At 43.2% G+C, this 12,626-nt stretch overlaps 1 protein-coding gene across 5 annotated transcripts in view; it reads right to left on the bottom strand.

Moving 5' to 3' along the window:
* LOC129172700 (tyrosine-protein kinase Fyn) overlaps nt 1-12,626 on the bottom strand; it is a 69,321-nt gene that overhangs the window by 14,130 nt on the left and 42,565 nt on the right. For 3 of the 5 annotated variants that reach the window (XM_054762685.1, XM_054762686.1, XM_054762684.1), the window contains exons 5-8: nt 8,276-8,372; nt 3,395-3,493; nt 1,646-1,749; nt 1,392-1,541 (exon numbers count right to left, since the gene is read on the bottom strand). In XM_054762685.1, the coding sequence (XP_054618660.1) occupies nt 1,392-1,541; nt 1,646-1,749; nt 3,395-3,493; nt 8,276-8,372 (450 nt within the window). Of the gene's footprint in view, nt 1-1,391; nt 1,542-1,645; nt 1,750-3,394; nt 5,846-8,275; nt 8,373-12,626 lie in introns of those variants that run through there. The other 2 variants (XM_054762689.1, XM_054762687.1) reach the window with 2 other exon arrangements.

Genomic DNA, 12,626 nt, shown 5'->3' with positions numbered 1-12,626 from the left:
CGTGAGAGTGCTTCACCTGACACACAAACGTCGTAAAACATGCCGATATGTGTGGACTGTATCCACAGCAAAGAGGAAAACAAAGCTTTTCCTAGAACGATGAACCGGAGCGATAATGATTCGATCCTGGTTGATAAGTAGAATCAATTACTCCTCCATTAAAAGCTTTTTTTCCCTTTGAGCGTTTGCCAGCAGTAGATCTTGGCTCCCCCTAGGGGCCATGGAACCTGCTTCAGTAGTTCACGGTGCCCTGCACTAAGTGGACGCTGTCATGACGAAGGAGGACTAGTCTCCCACATTTAACAAAAACATTTTTTCCCCTATTTTACTTAAAATACTGCATCACGAGTGTGAGCCTAGAATATGTCATGTTATCCAAAGACATGCAAGAAAGCAGAATAACAATAATAGCGTTATTACACAAAGTAAAAGCGTGTAAATAGTGATGAGAAAGTGTAGTGTGGGTCATACAAGCACATATGGAAAAGCCCTGGTGTTGATTTTAGACCTTTTTTCAAATAAAACACACAAGAGAGAAAACAATGACAAATGAAACACAATTCAAATATAAGTCATCACATTTTTTTCTTACTGCCTGCATGTTTTAGGCATACCCCTGCTGCACCGTACCTCGTATAAATGGATGTGTCAATATTGAGCTGTCTTGGAGGCAGGGTGACGTTTAAAACATGGTAGACGGGGGCCCTCGTTGACAGGGGTGTGGTCAAATAGTCCTTTTTCAGATGTGCCAGGGTGAAAATAAGTACAGCGGAATGTCGTTTTTTGTACGCCCCCCTTTTCATAGGATTCTGTTGTCGATTTTTGCCAAAAATGTGTCTTACGGCCACACAATAACTACCAAACTGAACTAAGCATCCACTTGTTGTTGACTAAGTCATCTGGGGCATCAAGGTGTTCCCAGGGCAGCTGTGAGACATAATCCCTTCAGCGTGTCCTAGGTCTGCCCCTGGGGCCTCTTCCTGGCGCGATCATCTGAATCTACGATCTACTGTATTTTACCATCAGTCGTACGCAAGTGTTGTGCAACTCCGATTGTGCTACGTGAGTGTATGTACGTATGTCATGGAGGGTGAGCGTGTGTAGTGTGATGACTTCTATGAGATGCAATTAGACTGACAATGAACTGAGCTATTAGACTGAATCTAAAAGTGTAATAATAATAATAATATTAACAGTATCATCTAGGCGCAAATTCCGACTTCGCACTGAAACTTGACTTACATCGCCGTCGTAGGAACGGAACGTAGACCAGGACCACCTGTACTCTGTATAGTCTGTGTGCAACACAGGCTCGACTATGTGACCACACCCCAGGAGTGACAAACAGTACTTATAACCCCAAATATTTCTCCAAGGATGATGTAACGTACCTGAATAGTGCTGAACCAGCTGCTGTAGCGAGTCAAACTGAGCCCTGGTGGTGATGTAGTAGCCGCCGCTGTCCAGTTTGCGGATCTTGTAATGTTTGACGTGGTCGCCTTTCACATCATCCCAGTCCCGTATGGACAAGGAGAAGGCACCTGGGAGGAGAAATCGGGGGGTTTTGAGGGGTGGGGTGTGGGGGTGGAGCACTGGTGTTGATCAGTGTTGACTGAATACATGACAAATCTAATAAGTGAATTACCCTTTGTAGTTTCACTCTCCCGAATGAGGTAAGTACCCCGTGGGTTCCCGGTGGACAATAACTGTCTCTCGGCCTCCTTTCGGCCCAGTTTACCAAAGTACCAGCTGTAATTAAAGAGGGGGAGCTTGTTACCCAAAACAGCAGACGTATTGGTTGACAAACGCAGCCTCGTCTTTGTGGCGCAACCATTGAAATGCGAAGATTTACTGACTCTGCTGCTAAAATCAATGCATAACATCCAAATCCCCACATGCGTGAAACAATGAACACAAAACAAGCCTTGAATCACAGCAACACACACAGCACATGTGCTCATGGACTGCCAATGTAACTTACCACAAACTAGAGTGGAACCTGTTTAAGTCGACAGTACTTGGAGTGGCTGACTTACGTCGACAGAAGCAGTTGTCGACGTAACTGAGAATCGCTTCAACCATGATAACCATGCTTTCGTACATACGTAAACTTGTGTAAAAAAAGTACATTTTGTTAGTTGCGCAAAGGAGGATAAAAGAGCGTCTGAGAAGCTTGACAATAAAGAAGAAAGGCTCTTTGGTCCGATGCTACCACTAATGGGGCCACATTGTCAGAAAGCTACGAACACGGGAGCTCAAACCTATGAGATTTATATGGTGGAGTATTGAAAAACTGCTCAAAGACACATCTGCAGCTTGAGGGAGCAGAAGATTCATTCTAAAGATTCATTCTCCAATATAATTATCCCCTTTTGGGGGTCCCCAAACCCCCGAACAAACAAAATAGTCCCTTGTTTATATCCCAGTGTCGGTTCAATTTGGTCGTTTTTTTAAACCAAGTACACAAATTGAGCTCATGAGAGTATCGAGAAACATGTCAAAGACACATCTGCATATCGAAGGAGAAGGGGGCCCCACTCGTTTATTCAACACCAGTTCGAGTTTTAAACGATAACAATTGAGGTGGCATTACTGAGCTTATGTAAAGGGCGCACTTCACATTTAAGAAATTTAGCAAAACATTTTATGAAAGAACAACAAAGGTCAGGGGTGGGGGGTGGTCCCTAAACCCCCAAAACAAAAACAAAAAGGTCCCTTGTTTATATTCCAATGTCTCTGTGTCAGTTCAGCTTGGTTGTTTCTTGAATGGACTTCACGAATGGAGTTCGTGGAGGTCAACCAAATGTTAAATTTCGTCATGACGCTAGCCCAACAGGAGCTCTGTGCTGTTTTAAAGACTGACTTCAAAAACACCAGTGAAAGATCTTCTATATGACAGGTGTGTTCTGATGTTTTTAAGTACCTATTTAAAAAAACAAAAACACTAGTCCAAGGTGCTCTGCTGATGTCAGCGATTAAGTTCTGAACTGCACTCAAAGGCCGGATTTGGCTCGCGGGCCAGCGGCAGTTCCTTTCCTGCTACCCCTCCCAACCTTCTGTCCCTTCTTTCAAAGGTCTGAGATGCCTTGTTCGATGAAGTTAACGATGCAACAACACGTTGACATAAACTGACTTGATTTTCTATCGAAATAACCCCCCTGGGTCTCACATTTTACGTCCACAAAAGCTCTTGACCATGCATGTCGACGTTGACTTAAGCAGGCACTCTTTCTTATTAAGAACACCGTGGACCAGGAATTGACGATTCGGTCGAATTAGACGGGTTGTCGAAATAAATGGGGAGATTTAAACCAGGTTCCACTGAATAACCATGTAGAGAAGCATTAGATGTTCTTCAAATACACACACACTGTTATGCATTGTGTCTACTCACTCCTCAGCCTGGATGGAATCCACCGGAGCCACGTAATTACTGGGAATATAACCACTCCCACCGGTGGTGAGCGAGCGTGCGTCCCACCAGTCCCCTTCACTGGAAAAGACAGAGGTCCAAAATAAGATCAAGAAAAGCTTGCGATACACTTCACTCTTCATGAACTGGCATACTTCCCCTGATTTATACTTTGGGGTGTCTTTGGTCTCGGAGTCCCACACATTGTCTTTTTTTTACCCCCTCCCGTGCATACCACAGTACTTTCGCATTCTTCCTTGTTGTGTTGGTTTCAGGATTTTTGCATAGTAATTGGAGTCTGTTGTACGTTTTTGTTTACCGCAGCCCTGTGTGTCTCTTTGCCCCGGGTCCATTTTTGTCTCAAGCCAAATTACAGTCTGACTATGGTTAGCTGAGCTTAACATGAAGACCAGATGCAGAGGTGGCCCGCTTCAGATTAAAAACAGCTTCATATTGGTCGAGAAAATGGTAACTGTTTACCAGGATCTGGATGTGTACGATGTGCATGGTGATGATCACAAACCATAAAAAAAAAAAAAAAAATGATTGAAGGGCAAAGATAATTGAGAAGTGAATGTTAATTAAGTTAATGCCTTACTTTATCTCGAACATGCTTAACAAAGTTGCATTCAAGAACACCACGTTTATACGCAATTCGGCATGTCTACATGGAGTTGCTTTGGGCGTCAGCAACTCCTGATAGTCTGGTCACTCCCCGTGTTTAACATGTTCGCATACAGGAGTAAACAACTGACGAACTTTGCATAAAGAGTCATTAAATACAAAATATATAGCGCTCTACAGGGCCCCTATTAGGGTGGGTCGACCAAAACTCATATACCGATATATTTATCTTGAATATCGATATATGATATATATCCCTGTATTTTTTCCACAAAGTGAGTTTAGCAGGAACTCAAAAATACTTTACTTTGAACAGTATTATTTTTTTTTAGAAAGCAGAACCTCGCAGGAGAGACAAAAAAGTGAATAAAAACATCTTAATTACGTTTGGAACTTGATTAACTTGATTCTTAGTTCATTTTAAATTGGCCATCCCTTCATCAAAATAAAGTAATTTTAATATTTTATCTTGGCTAGACAGCGTAATAATTACACCCGCACTCTCACACTCTCCAGCCTCCACCTTTTCTATGTAGTTAGGACAACTTGTTTATTTATCGCTCATCGTTCTTCCATCACGCGTTCTGACACACTGACAGGGAAATACGCATTTGATCTCCTGCTGATTTGGTGAGTTTATCCCCTTACAAAGAGGCAATCTTTACGGTCACTTTAATTCAACAGAGAGAGACGGAGTATTAAGAAAGAAATCCAGAAATTTTTTTTAATAAAAGGTTATAAATTCTTTTGAAATAAGTATTTGATCAGCAAGTCCCGGTTATGTATCCATGAAGCACACAAATTAGCCCTATGCCTTTATCAGGAAGCTTATGCAATTAAAAAAAAAGGGTTTTGTTCTCCAGTGAGCGTGACATCCGCAGGCGGATCGGCGCAGCGTCTGCAGTAATGCGGTGGCTGTACCAGACCGTCGTGGTGAAGAGACAGCTGAGTCGGCAGTCCAGGCTCTCGATTTACCAGTCGATCTGTAGCACGTTGCTACCTTCACCTATGGTCACAAGCTTTGGGTAGTGACTGAAAGATCAAGATCGTTGGGGGTGGGACTCGGGCATCTGGGAGGAGATCAGAGTAGAAGAGCCAGTTGAGGTGGCTCGGGATCGAGTCTGGATGCCTCCTCGCTGCCTCCCTGGTGAGGTGTTCTGGGTATGCCCGACCAGGTGGCGGCCTCAGGGCAGACCTAGGACACGCTGGACTGATTATGTTTCACTGCTGACCTGGGAACGCTCTGTGTCCCAAACCGTTGGAACTGGAAGAGATGGCTGGAGACCGGGAAGTCTGGGCTCATGAGACTGCTGCCCCCGAGACACGGATCCGGATTGTCCACTGGCTTGAAAGCAAGCCTGCTTTCTTTGTGTTCATGAAGGAAGGCTCAGGATGTGTTTGTGTGGTGTAAAGTGCCAGAGTGTCTGCGTACACACAAACAGAGGCGGCAGGGATACTGTAGTCTCAAACCCTTGAAAGTCACCGATCTCTTTGAGTCGATTCTTCCTGTGGTGTCTCGTGATGACAGAATAATCAAACACAGGACATCTGTGACGAATATGAATCACTCCAACATTCATCCACTTCACCATGTGAGCGGATTCATGAAACTGTTCTGTGTTTGTCCAACAGGGGCCAGTGTGGCTGACTACAGTAGAGCATAGAGAGAGGAGAGAAAGGTTGAATGTGAGTTCTGTGTGGGCTCTGCTGACGAGGAAAACAAAGGGAAAGGAGAACAAATGAAGGAGACAGTCTGAGCTCTGATGATAGTCTTTTCCTCCTCCGTCTGAGGCCTTCAGCAACCAAGGTCTGCAGTGGTATGTGAGAGATATACTGTGTTATCACTAACAGCTTGACCCTCTACTACTTGGATTTTGTGGTAAAGCATCTCAAACGTATCTTTTAGACATTTACAGTCACATGTATTTTCCTTTATAGATGGTTTAATAACTAGTTGAACATGTACATGATATCACGTTTATGTTGACACCCCTCGAACCGGCTGACCGACACTGACATAAGCGGTTGTCGACATAATCTAAACCGAAACTCGCCATTGCTTGCACATTTATTTGTGATTTTTACCAGAGGAATAAGGAGAATTGGTGATAACCTACGGCAGTTTGTCGACATGGTTTTCCTCCATTTGTGCATATTTTTATTTAGATTCTTCTGTTTCCATGATATAGTAGATGCCGGGGTGCCACCAAATGGCAAAAAAAACCCTGAGAGTAATTGATTCACCCATAAAAGTGGCTATTTTGAACATACGGCTTGCCCCTCCTCTGGTTTCACATCAAAATTAATAATAAAAACGAGTTTTGTAATTAGTTGATTCAATTCAGCTCCAGAATCCTCCCCTTGTCTCTTCACTTGCCATTGTTCAATCACCACACAAGCCAGGTTTAAGCCCTAAATAGGCTTCACACGCTGACTAAATGCATTTAACGTATAATGAACGATAACGTAAGATGATCCATGAACGCACGGAATCAGAGTCATGGCACACAACCATGGTGCGTTCAAGGACCACCGAACAAAGTGCAAAATCTCAGTGAAGCACAGGGTTCCTACGGATTTGACATTTCAAAATTCCAAACCTTTTCCAGACTCAGTAAATAGATGTGTATCATCAAAGCTGCAAAAATGAATCAATGAATCGGTGATTAATTGGTCATCCAATTAATCGACAACTATTTTAGCATTGGATTAAACATTTTTGATGTAAAAATGTAAATATTCTCTGATTTCAGCCTCCCAAATGTGAATATTTATTTCCTTAGTCATCCATGAAAGCAGACCTATTTTTTGTTTATTTATTTATTTATTTATTTAGTAGGAAGGTTTACTTTTATTTTGTAGAATATAAAGTAAAACATGATAGATATTGAAAGATTTGTCTTTAAATACAAAACTTTGTGTTATTATTGGTTGCTGGCGTCAACATTTCAGCCTTTTGTCATTTTGCCTTTTGTTCTATTTTTAATATGATTTTGCTGTTAATTTTGAGGTAGCAAAGGGGGATTTTGAGCCATACTAACGTGCAATAACTACTGTTGTGTGCTCAAGCATTTCGCTGCGCTCTGTCACTCTCTCTCTCGCTCTTTCTCTTTTGCTTGCCGCTAAACTCTTGTGGGCTGAGGAGAGCCAGTGTACGTGCGCTGGTAACTCCGGTTGTGTTTTGGGGACTGGGCTCCTAGCTGGAGCCTGCGGGTTGCGTGCCTGGAGGGTGGCGAGGCGTATGGGCGTGTTTAATGGTCAAAATGGTCAAATTCTCGTGATCAACTGGTGGCTTGCGATCAACCGGGTTGGCGACCCCTGGTCTAGGGCATAGCGGCTTATTAGATTCCTCGAAACAAGCTTCGACAAAAACAAGTTTTAGTTGCAGCGCTTGTAACGTGAATGTTATTAACGTATTTTTTTCAATATTTATGCCATTATGTCACTATATAATTTCTAGGCGATTATAGCTGGGTAATGTAGCTCATACAAAAGATTTGGAGAGTATAAGAGCAGAGGGCTGGCCATTCAACTTGTCAATCTTCCCAAATGTTTCCCGGGATGCGTCGCCCACTGTGTGCTCTCCCGCAAACATCTTAGCTGCCCTAGCAGGCGCCTACGTAAAACAGACCCATCCATTTCTTGTTTTTGTGTTATTCAAAATTGTATCTTTCAGAAAACAGGACAGGGGTAGCATGAATTGGTTTTCCAAATTCCGTACTCTTCCATACTTGCGTAGGAACCCTGGCAGCATAAAGACATGAAGATGTAAAAACTATAACAGTGGTACATGTATGCTGTACATTTTGCCGTACCTCTATTATCACATTTATAAACTACATTATTTATAATTATATTATATATAAATTAGTCAACATAAACTGACCTATTTTTCATAATGAGCCCTTTGGGTCTCACATTTTATGGTGACAAAAGTGGTCGACCATGTATGTCGACTACACTTTGTAGTAGTAATAAGAACATGATGAACCAGGACTTGACGAGATGGGTGGTTGACATAAACACTAATCGACAGTAACATTTTTACCTGTCATTTAAGCAGCTGTGTGCATACTCTGCTGTTACCGTATTCAAATGATTCTTTTTTTCCAAGCCTGTAGAAACTGCCAATATTGAAACCTCTTTTACCTCGGCTAAACACAAAGCTCCTTTTGCGCTCCGTCTTGAAGCTCATTGCGGAGATAACAATATTGCCAAGAGCAGACAGTAGGGACTTACGTGCTGTTGATAATCTGGAACCTTTCTCCTTTCCTGAAGCTGAGGTCATCTTCCGTCCGTGCCTCGTAGTCATAAAGCGCCACAAAGAGGGTGACCCCTGCAGGAGGAAGCAAGAAGTCACGTCAACATCAGCCTGCATGCTGCTCAACAAAAGAAGCAGCGCTTGAAATCACACAAGTGGCAGCACATAGAGGACGATCGCTCCTCCGTCGTTACATTACAACACACAGACTAAGGTAGTAAAAAATAAAAACCTGATGCATGCTTTGTGGGCTATAAATGAGTATAAAATAGTATCAATACCCGCGTAGTCCGTGTGGTACAGTTACACTCTGTGTTCCACACGTCAATTACTCGTAAGTCATTGAAATTTGCGTCTTCTGTGAGTCGCAGTGAGTCAGCGAAACTTGTGTCTTTGAAACTCGAGTCTTCGTCGAGTACCTGTGCATCAGTGAAACTCATGTCTTCGTCGAGTATCTGTGAGTCAGTGAAATTAGAGTCTTTGTCGAATACCTGTGAGTCAATTGAACTGGAGTCTTCGTCGAGTAGCCGTAAATTAGTGAAACTCGAGTCTTATCCGTGTACCAGCGAGTCAGTGAAACTTGAGTCTTCGAAACTGGAGTGTTGTTGACTGCCTGTGAGTCAGTGAAACGTGAGTCTTTGAAAATCGAGTCTTCGTCGACTACCTGTGCATGAGTGAAACTCAAGTCTTCGTCAAGTATCTGTGAGTCAGTGAAATTAGAGTCTTCGTCGAGTAACCGTGAATCAATGAAACTCGTGTCTTATCTGTGTACCAGTGAGTCAGGGAAACTTGAGTCTTCGAAACTCGAGTCTTCACCAATTACCTTTGCACCAGTGAAACTCAAGTCTTCGTCAAGTATCTGCGAGTCAGTGAAATTACAGTCTTCGTCGAATACCCGTGACTCAATGAAACTGGAGTCTCCGTCAAGTACCCGTGAATCAGTGAAACTCAAGTCTTATTTGTGTACCAGTGAGTCAGTGAAACTTGAGTCTTCGAAATTGGAGTGTTGTTGAGTGCCTGTGAGTCAGTGAAACTCGAGTCTTATTCGAGAACCCGTGAGTTAGTGAAACCTGAGTCTTTGAAACTCGAGTCTTCATCGACTACCTGTGAGTGAGTGAAACTTGAGTCTTCATCGACTACCTGTGCGTCAGTGAAACTCGAGTGTTTGTCAAGTGCCTGTGAGTCAGTGAAATTGGAGTCTTTGTCGAATACCAGTGAGTCAGTGAAGTCATCTTGAGTACCCATGAGTATTGTATAGTACTTTATTAATCCCACAGCAGGGAAATTCACTTGTTACAGCAGCAAGCAAGATACGCAAGTAAAGAATACATAGTGACACATGGTTCAGGTGGTGCAGGTGTTGTAGAGCCTGACAGCGGTCGGTATGAAGGACCTGCGGAACCTCTCCTTCTTACACCGTGGGTGTAACAGTCTGCTGCTGAAGGAGCTGCCCAGGGAAACAACAGTGTCATGTAGGGGGTGAGAGGTGTTGTCCATGATGGATGTCAGCTTAGCCAACATCCTTCTCTCCCCCACTTCCTCCACGGAGTCCAGAGGACCGTCCAGGACAGAGCTCGCTCTCCTGATCAGTCTATTGATCGTGCTCTATTGACTCTGCATAGACAGAGTCATAAAAGGTCCGTAAAAGAGTCCTGCACACACCAAAGGACCTCAGTCTCCTCAGCAGGTGCAGGCGACTCTGGCCCTTCTTGTAGAGGGCGTGGGTGTTGATGGAGTCGGTGAAACTCGAGTCTTTGTCCAGTACCCGTGAGTCGTGAGTTGTAGAATAACCTCTTCCAAATGAAAGTCTTTTCCATAAAGTACCTGAAGTCACCTTCTCCTTACTGCGTGTTATCTCCCTCCACTAATCCAGCAAATGTCACTCTTATCGGAGGCAAAAAATAAAAATTGGCAGCCTGTCCTAGATTGGCATGCATATTAAAATTAACCCACTTTTCTTACAGCAACATCGTACAGTGTGTTTTGACGCTTCCACTGCCTACAGCACACTTGCAGCAAACACAACAAATGATTTGAATGAAGCTGATTGGCGTTTTCTTAGCTTCCTCCACCACCTTTTATCTAATAAGACAAAAGTGTGCGGCATACTGAAGAGCATCTAATAATTGAATCAATTCTAATAATTACAACAGTCACGACAACAGGATGGATGGATGGACGGATGGACGGACTTTTATTGCAAATGTTAATCAGAAATTGGAGAAGGTGTTTGTGAAGGTGTGGTGTACGCCTGTGAACGAGTCGTGTACACACAGGAAATAATGTACTAAAAGCTGACCAATCACTGCCTGTACGGTCCATTTGGCCGTGATGTGAGGTTACGCATTCTAAAAAAATACTCAATAAAACAAACTTTATTCGATATATTTTTGGCCAATTACCTGCCAGCAGTTTTGTATGGTCAATTTTTAAAATCATTCAAGCATTTTCCATAAAAGCTAAGAAGTTTTATGTTTTGCATTTTCTTACTGTACCACAATGAACCCAACCGTGCCCTTAACACCGAGATGCCGAAACGTCATGATGGCGTACCGTTAACACCCCTCTTGTGAGACACTGAATGCATCGCAGTGAGTGCATTTTTCCACTAGGAATTGTGTGGCTGTGCGGTATAATTGCATTTATTGATTCATGTTACAACTGCAGGGCTGACTGTCGCTGAATGACTTACATAAGGTCATGGGCTCCACTGACATAAAAAAAACAACAATTACGTATGTGACGCTAACGCGATCTGATGCGTCTAAATGGGTGGTATTCGTGAAGCTTTGTAAGATATGCTGCTGTGTTATATAGCAGTGGTCCCCAACCTTTTTTGACCCACGGAACGGCTTGTGTTCCCACAAATCTCCCGCAGACCGATTAAGAGTTGCATTAAGAGTGTTTAATCTTGAAGATTTTATTGACATTAGTGTTCCAATCCCCCCCCGTGGTGAAAACCTGTCAGTGTGAGTGGGGATTCCCCCCCGAAAATGAGGCTTTATCATTGGTTGTATGTATTTTTGTACTTCGGATACAGCTTTATTGAGACTTAGCCATTGTGAGTTGACAAAAAAAGTGAAGCTGAAATTCAACCAATTCGAACGGAAGGATGCCAACATCAGACTGGAATAAGAGATATGTAGGATGATTACTTTAACTTTAACTTGGTCAAAATGCCGCCATGCAAAATACACACTTTTCACCCGGAATGACTACAAAATTAATTCATTAAGGCCCTGTCACACCTTGACGATTTAGGCAGCGCATGCCCGACGTGATCATTTTGATGCCATACGTTGAACTGTGGACGTTTTTTTCAATTTTGGGCGTCTACATAGCGTATTCATAACGAGTTCGACGTATACATGACGTATTAGTAACTTATATAGAACGTTTCTATCACCTATAGACAACTTATACCAACGAATGCGTAGCGTGTTGCCGGCGTTCACAACTTCAGCCCAACGCCAGTCTAACTTATGCAAATTGCACGCCAGCGTATGGCCGACGATCACGTGCCGTAGCCTATAAAAAGGCTGCCACTTGATGATGCAAATCATAACCTCACTAGACATCACAGTGTCACCATCACCATCATGCCGAAGAAAATTTCAAAGACCGCTGCCAAGAAGTATCAAGGCAGCGACGGAGGGCTCTATCGCCACCCACAGCCTCCCACTCTCACTCTGATGGAGATGACGCAGGTTCTAACGCCTCTCAGGCATCGTCAATGGTATCGGAAGCTGCTTCCACAGCGGTCTCTATCTCCTCTCAGCCAACTCTTGCCAAGAAGAGAGCCAAGAAGACACAGTTCTGTCTCAAGGTATGTTGACGTATTACGACTTGTGCGTAACTCACAAATAACGTGTGCGAACGGGCGTCAATGATCGCATAACTTATTGCCCGCGTATGCGGGACGTATGAATCATACGTTGACATACGTCAAAAAGTTTTGTGCATGCACAAAACTTTTGGACGACTTGGACGTACTACGACGTATGCCGGCGTGCTTCAGCGTGCTCTTAACTTATACAAAACTTACCCATAACTTATTCGATGTACGCCAGCGTATTGGCCAAATTTTTCATACGTTGGCGTACGCTGGCTAAATCGTCAAGGTGTGGCAGGGCCTTTATGTTCAATGTTTCAAGCTCATTAAGATAAAAACGTTGATATTTTTTAAGTGTGCAGGAGCAGTGGGTACATGGCTTCAGGTTAAATGTCTGAAGAGGTACGTGACTGTAAAAAGTTGGGTAACCACTCATCTGAGGTAGTAATATCTCTTCAATGTAACATTATTGCCACATAGTGACCAGAATACTACAT

The sequence above is a fragment of the Dunckerocampus dactyliophorus genome, chromosome 19, assembly GCF_027744805.1.
Source record: "Dunckerocampus dactyliophorus isolate RoL2022-P2 chromosome 19, RoL_Ddac_1.1, whole genome shotgun sequence".
NCBI classification, from domain to species: domain Eukaryota; kingdom Metazoa; phylum Chordata; class Actinopteri; order Syngnathiformes; family Syngnathidae; genus Dunckerocampus; species Dunckerocampus dactyliophorus.
The sequence above is the reverse complement of the archived record's forward strand: the minus strand, read 5'-3'. Positions and strand labels throughout refer to the sequence as shown.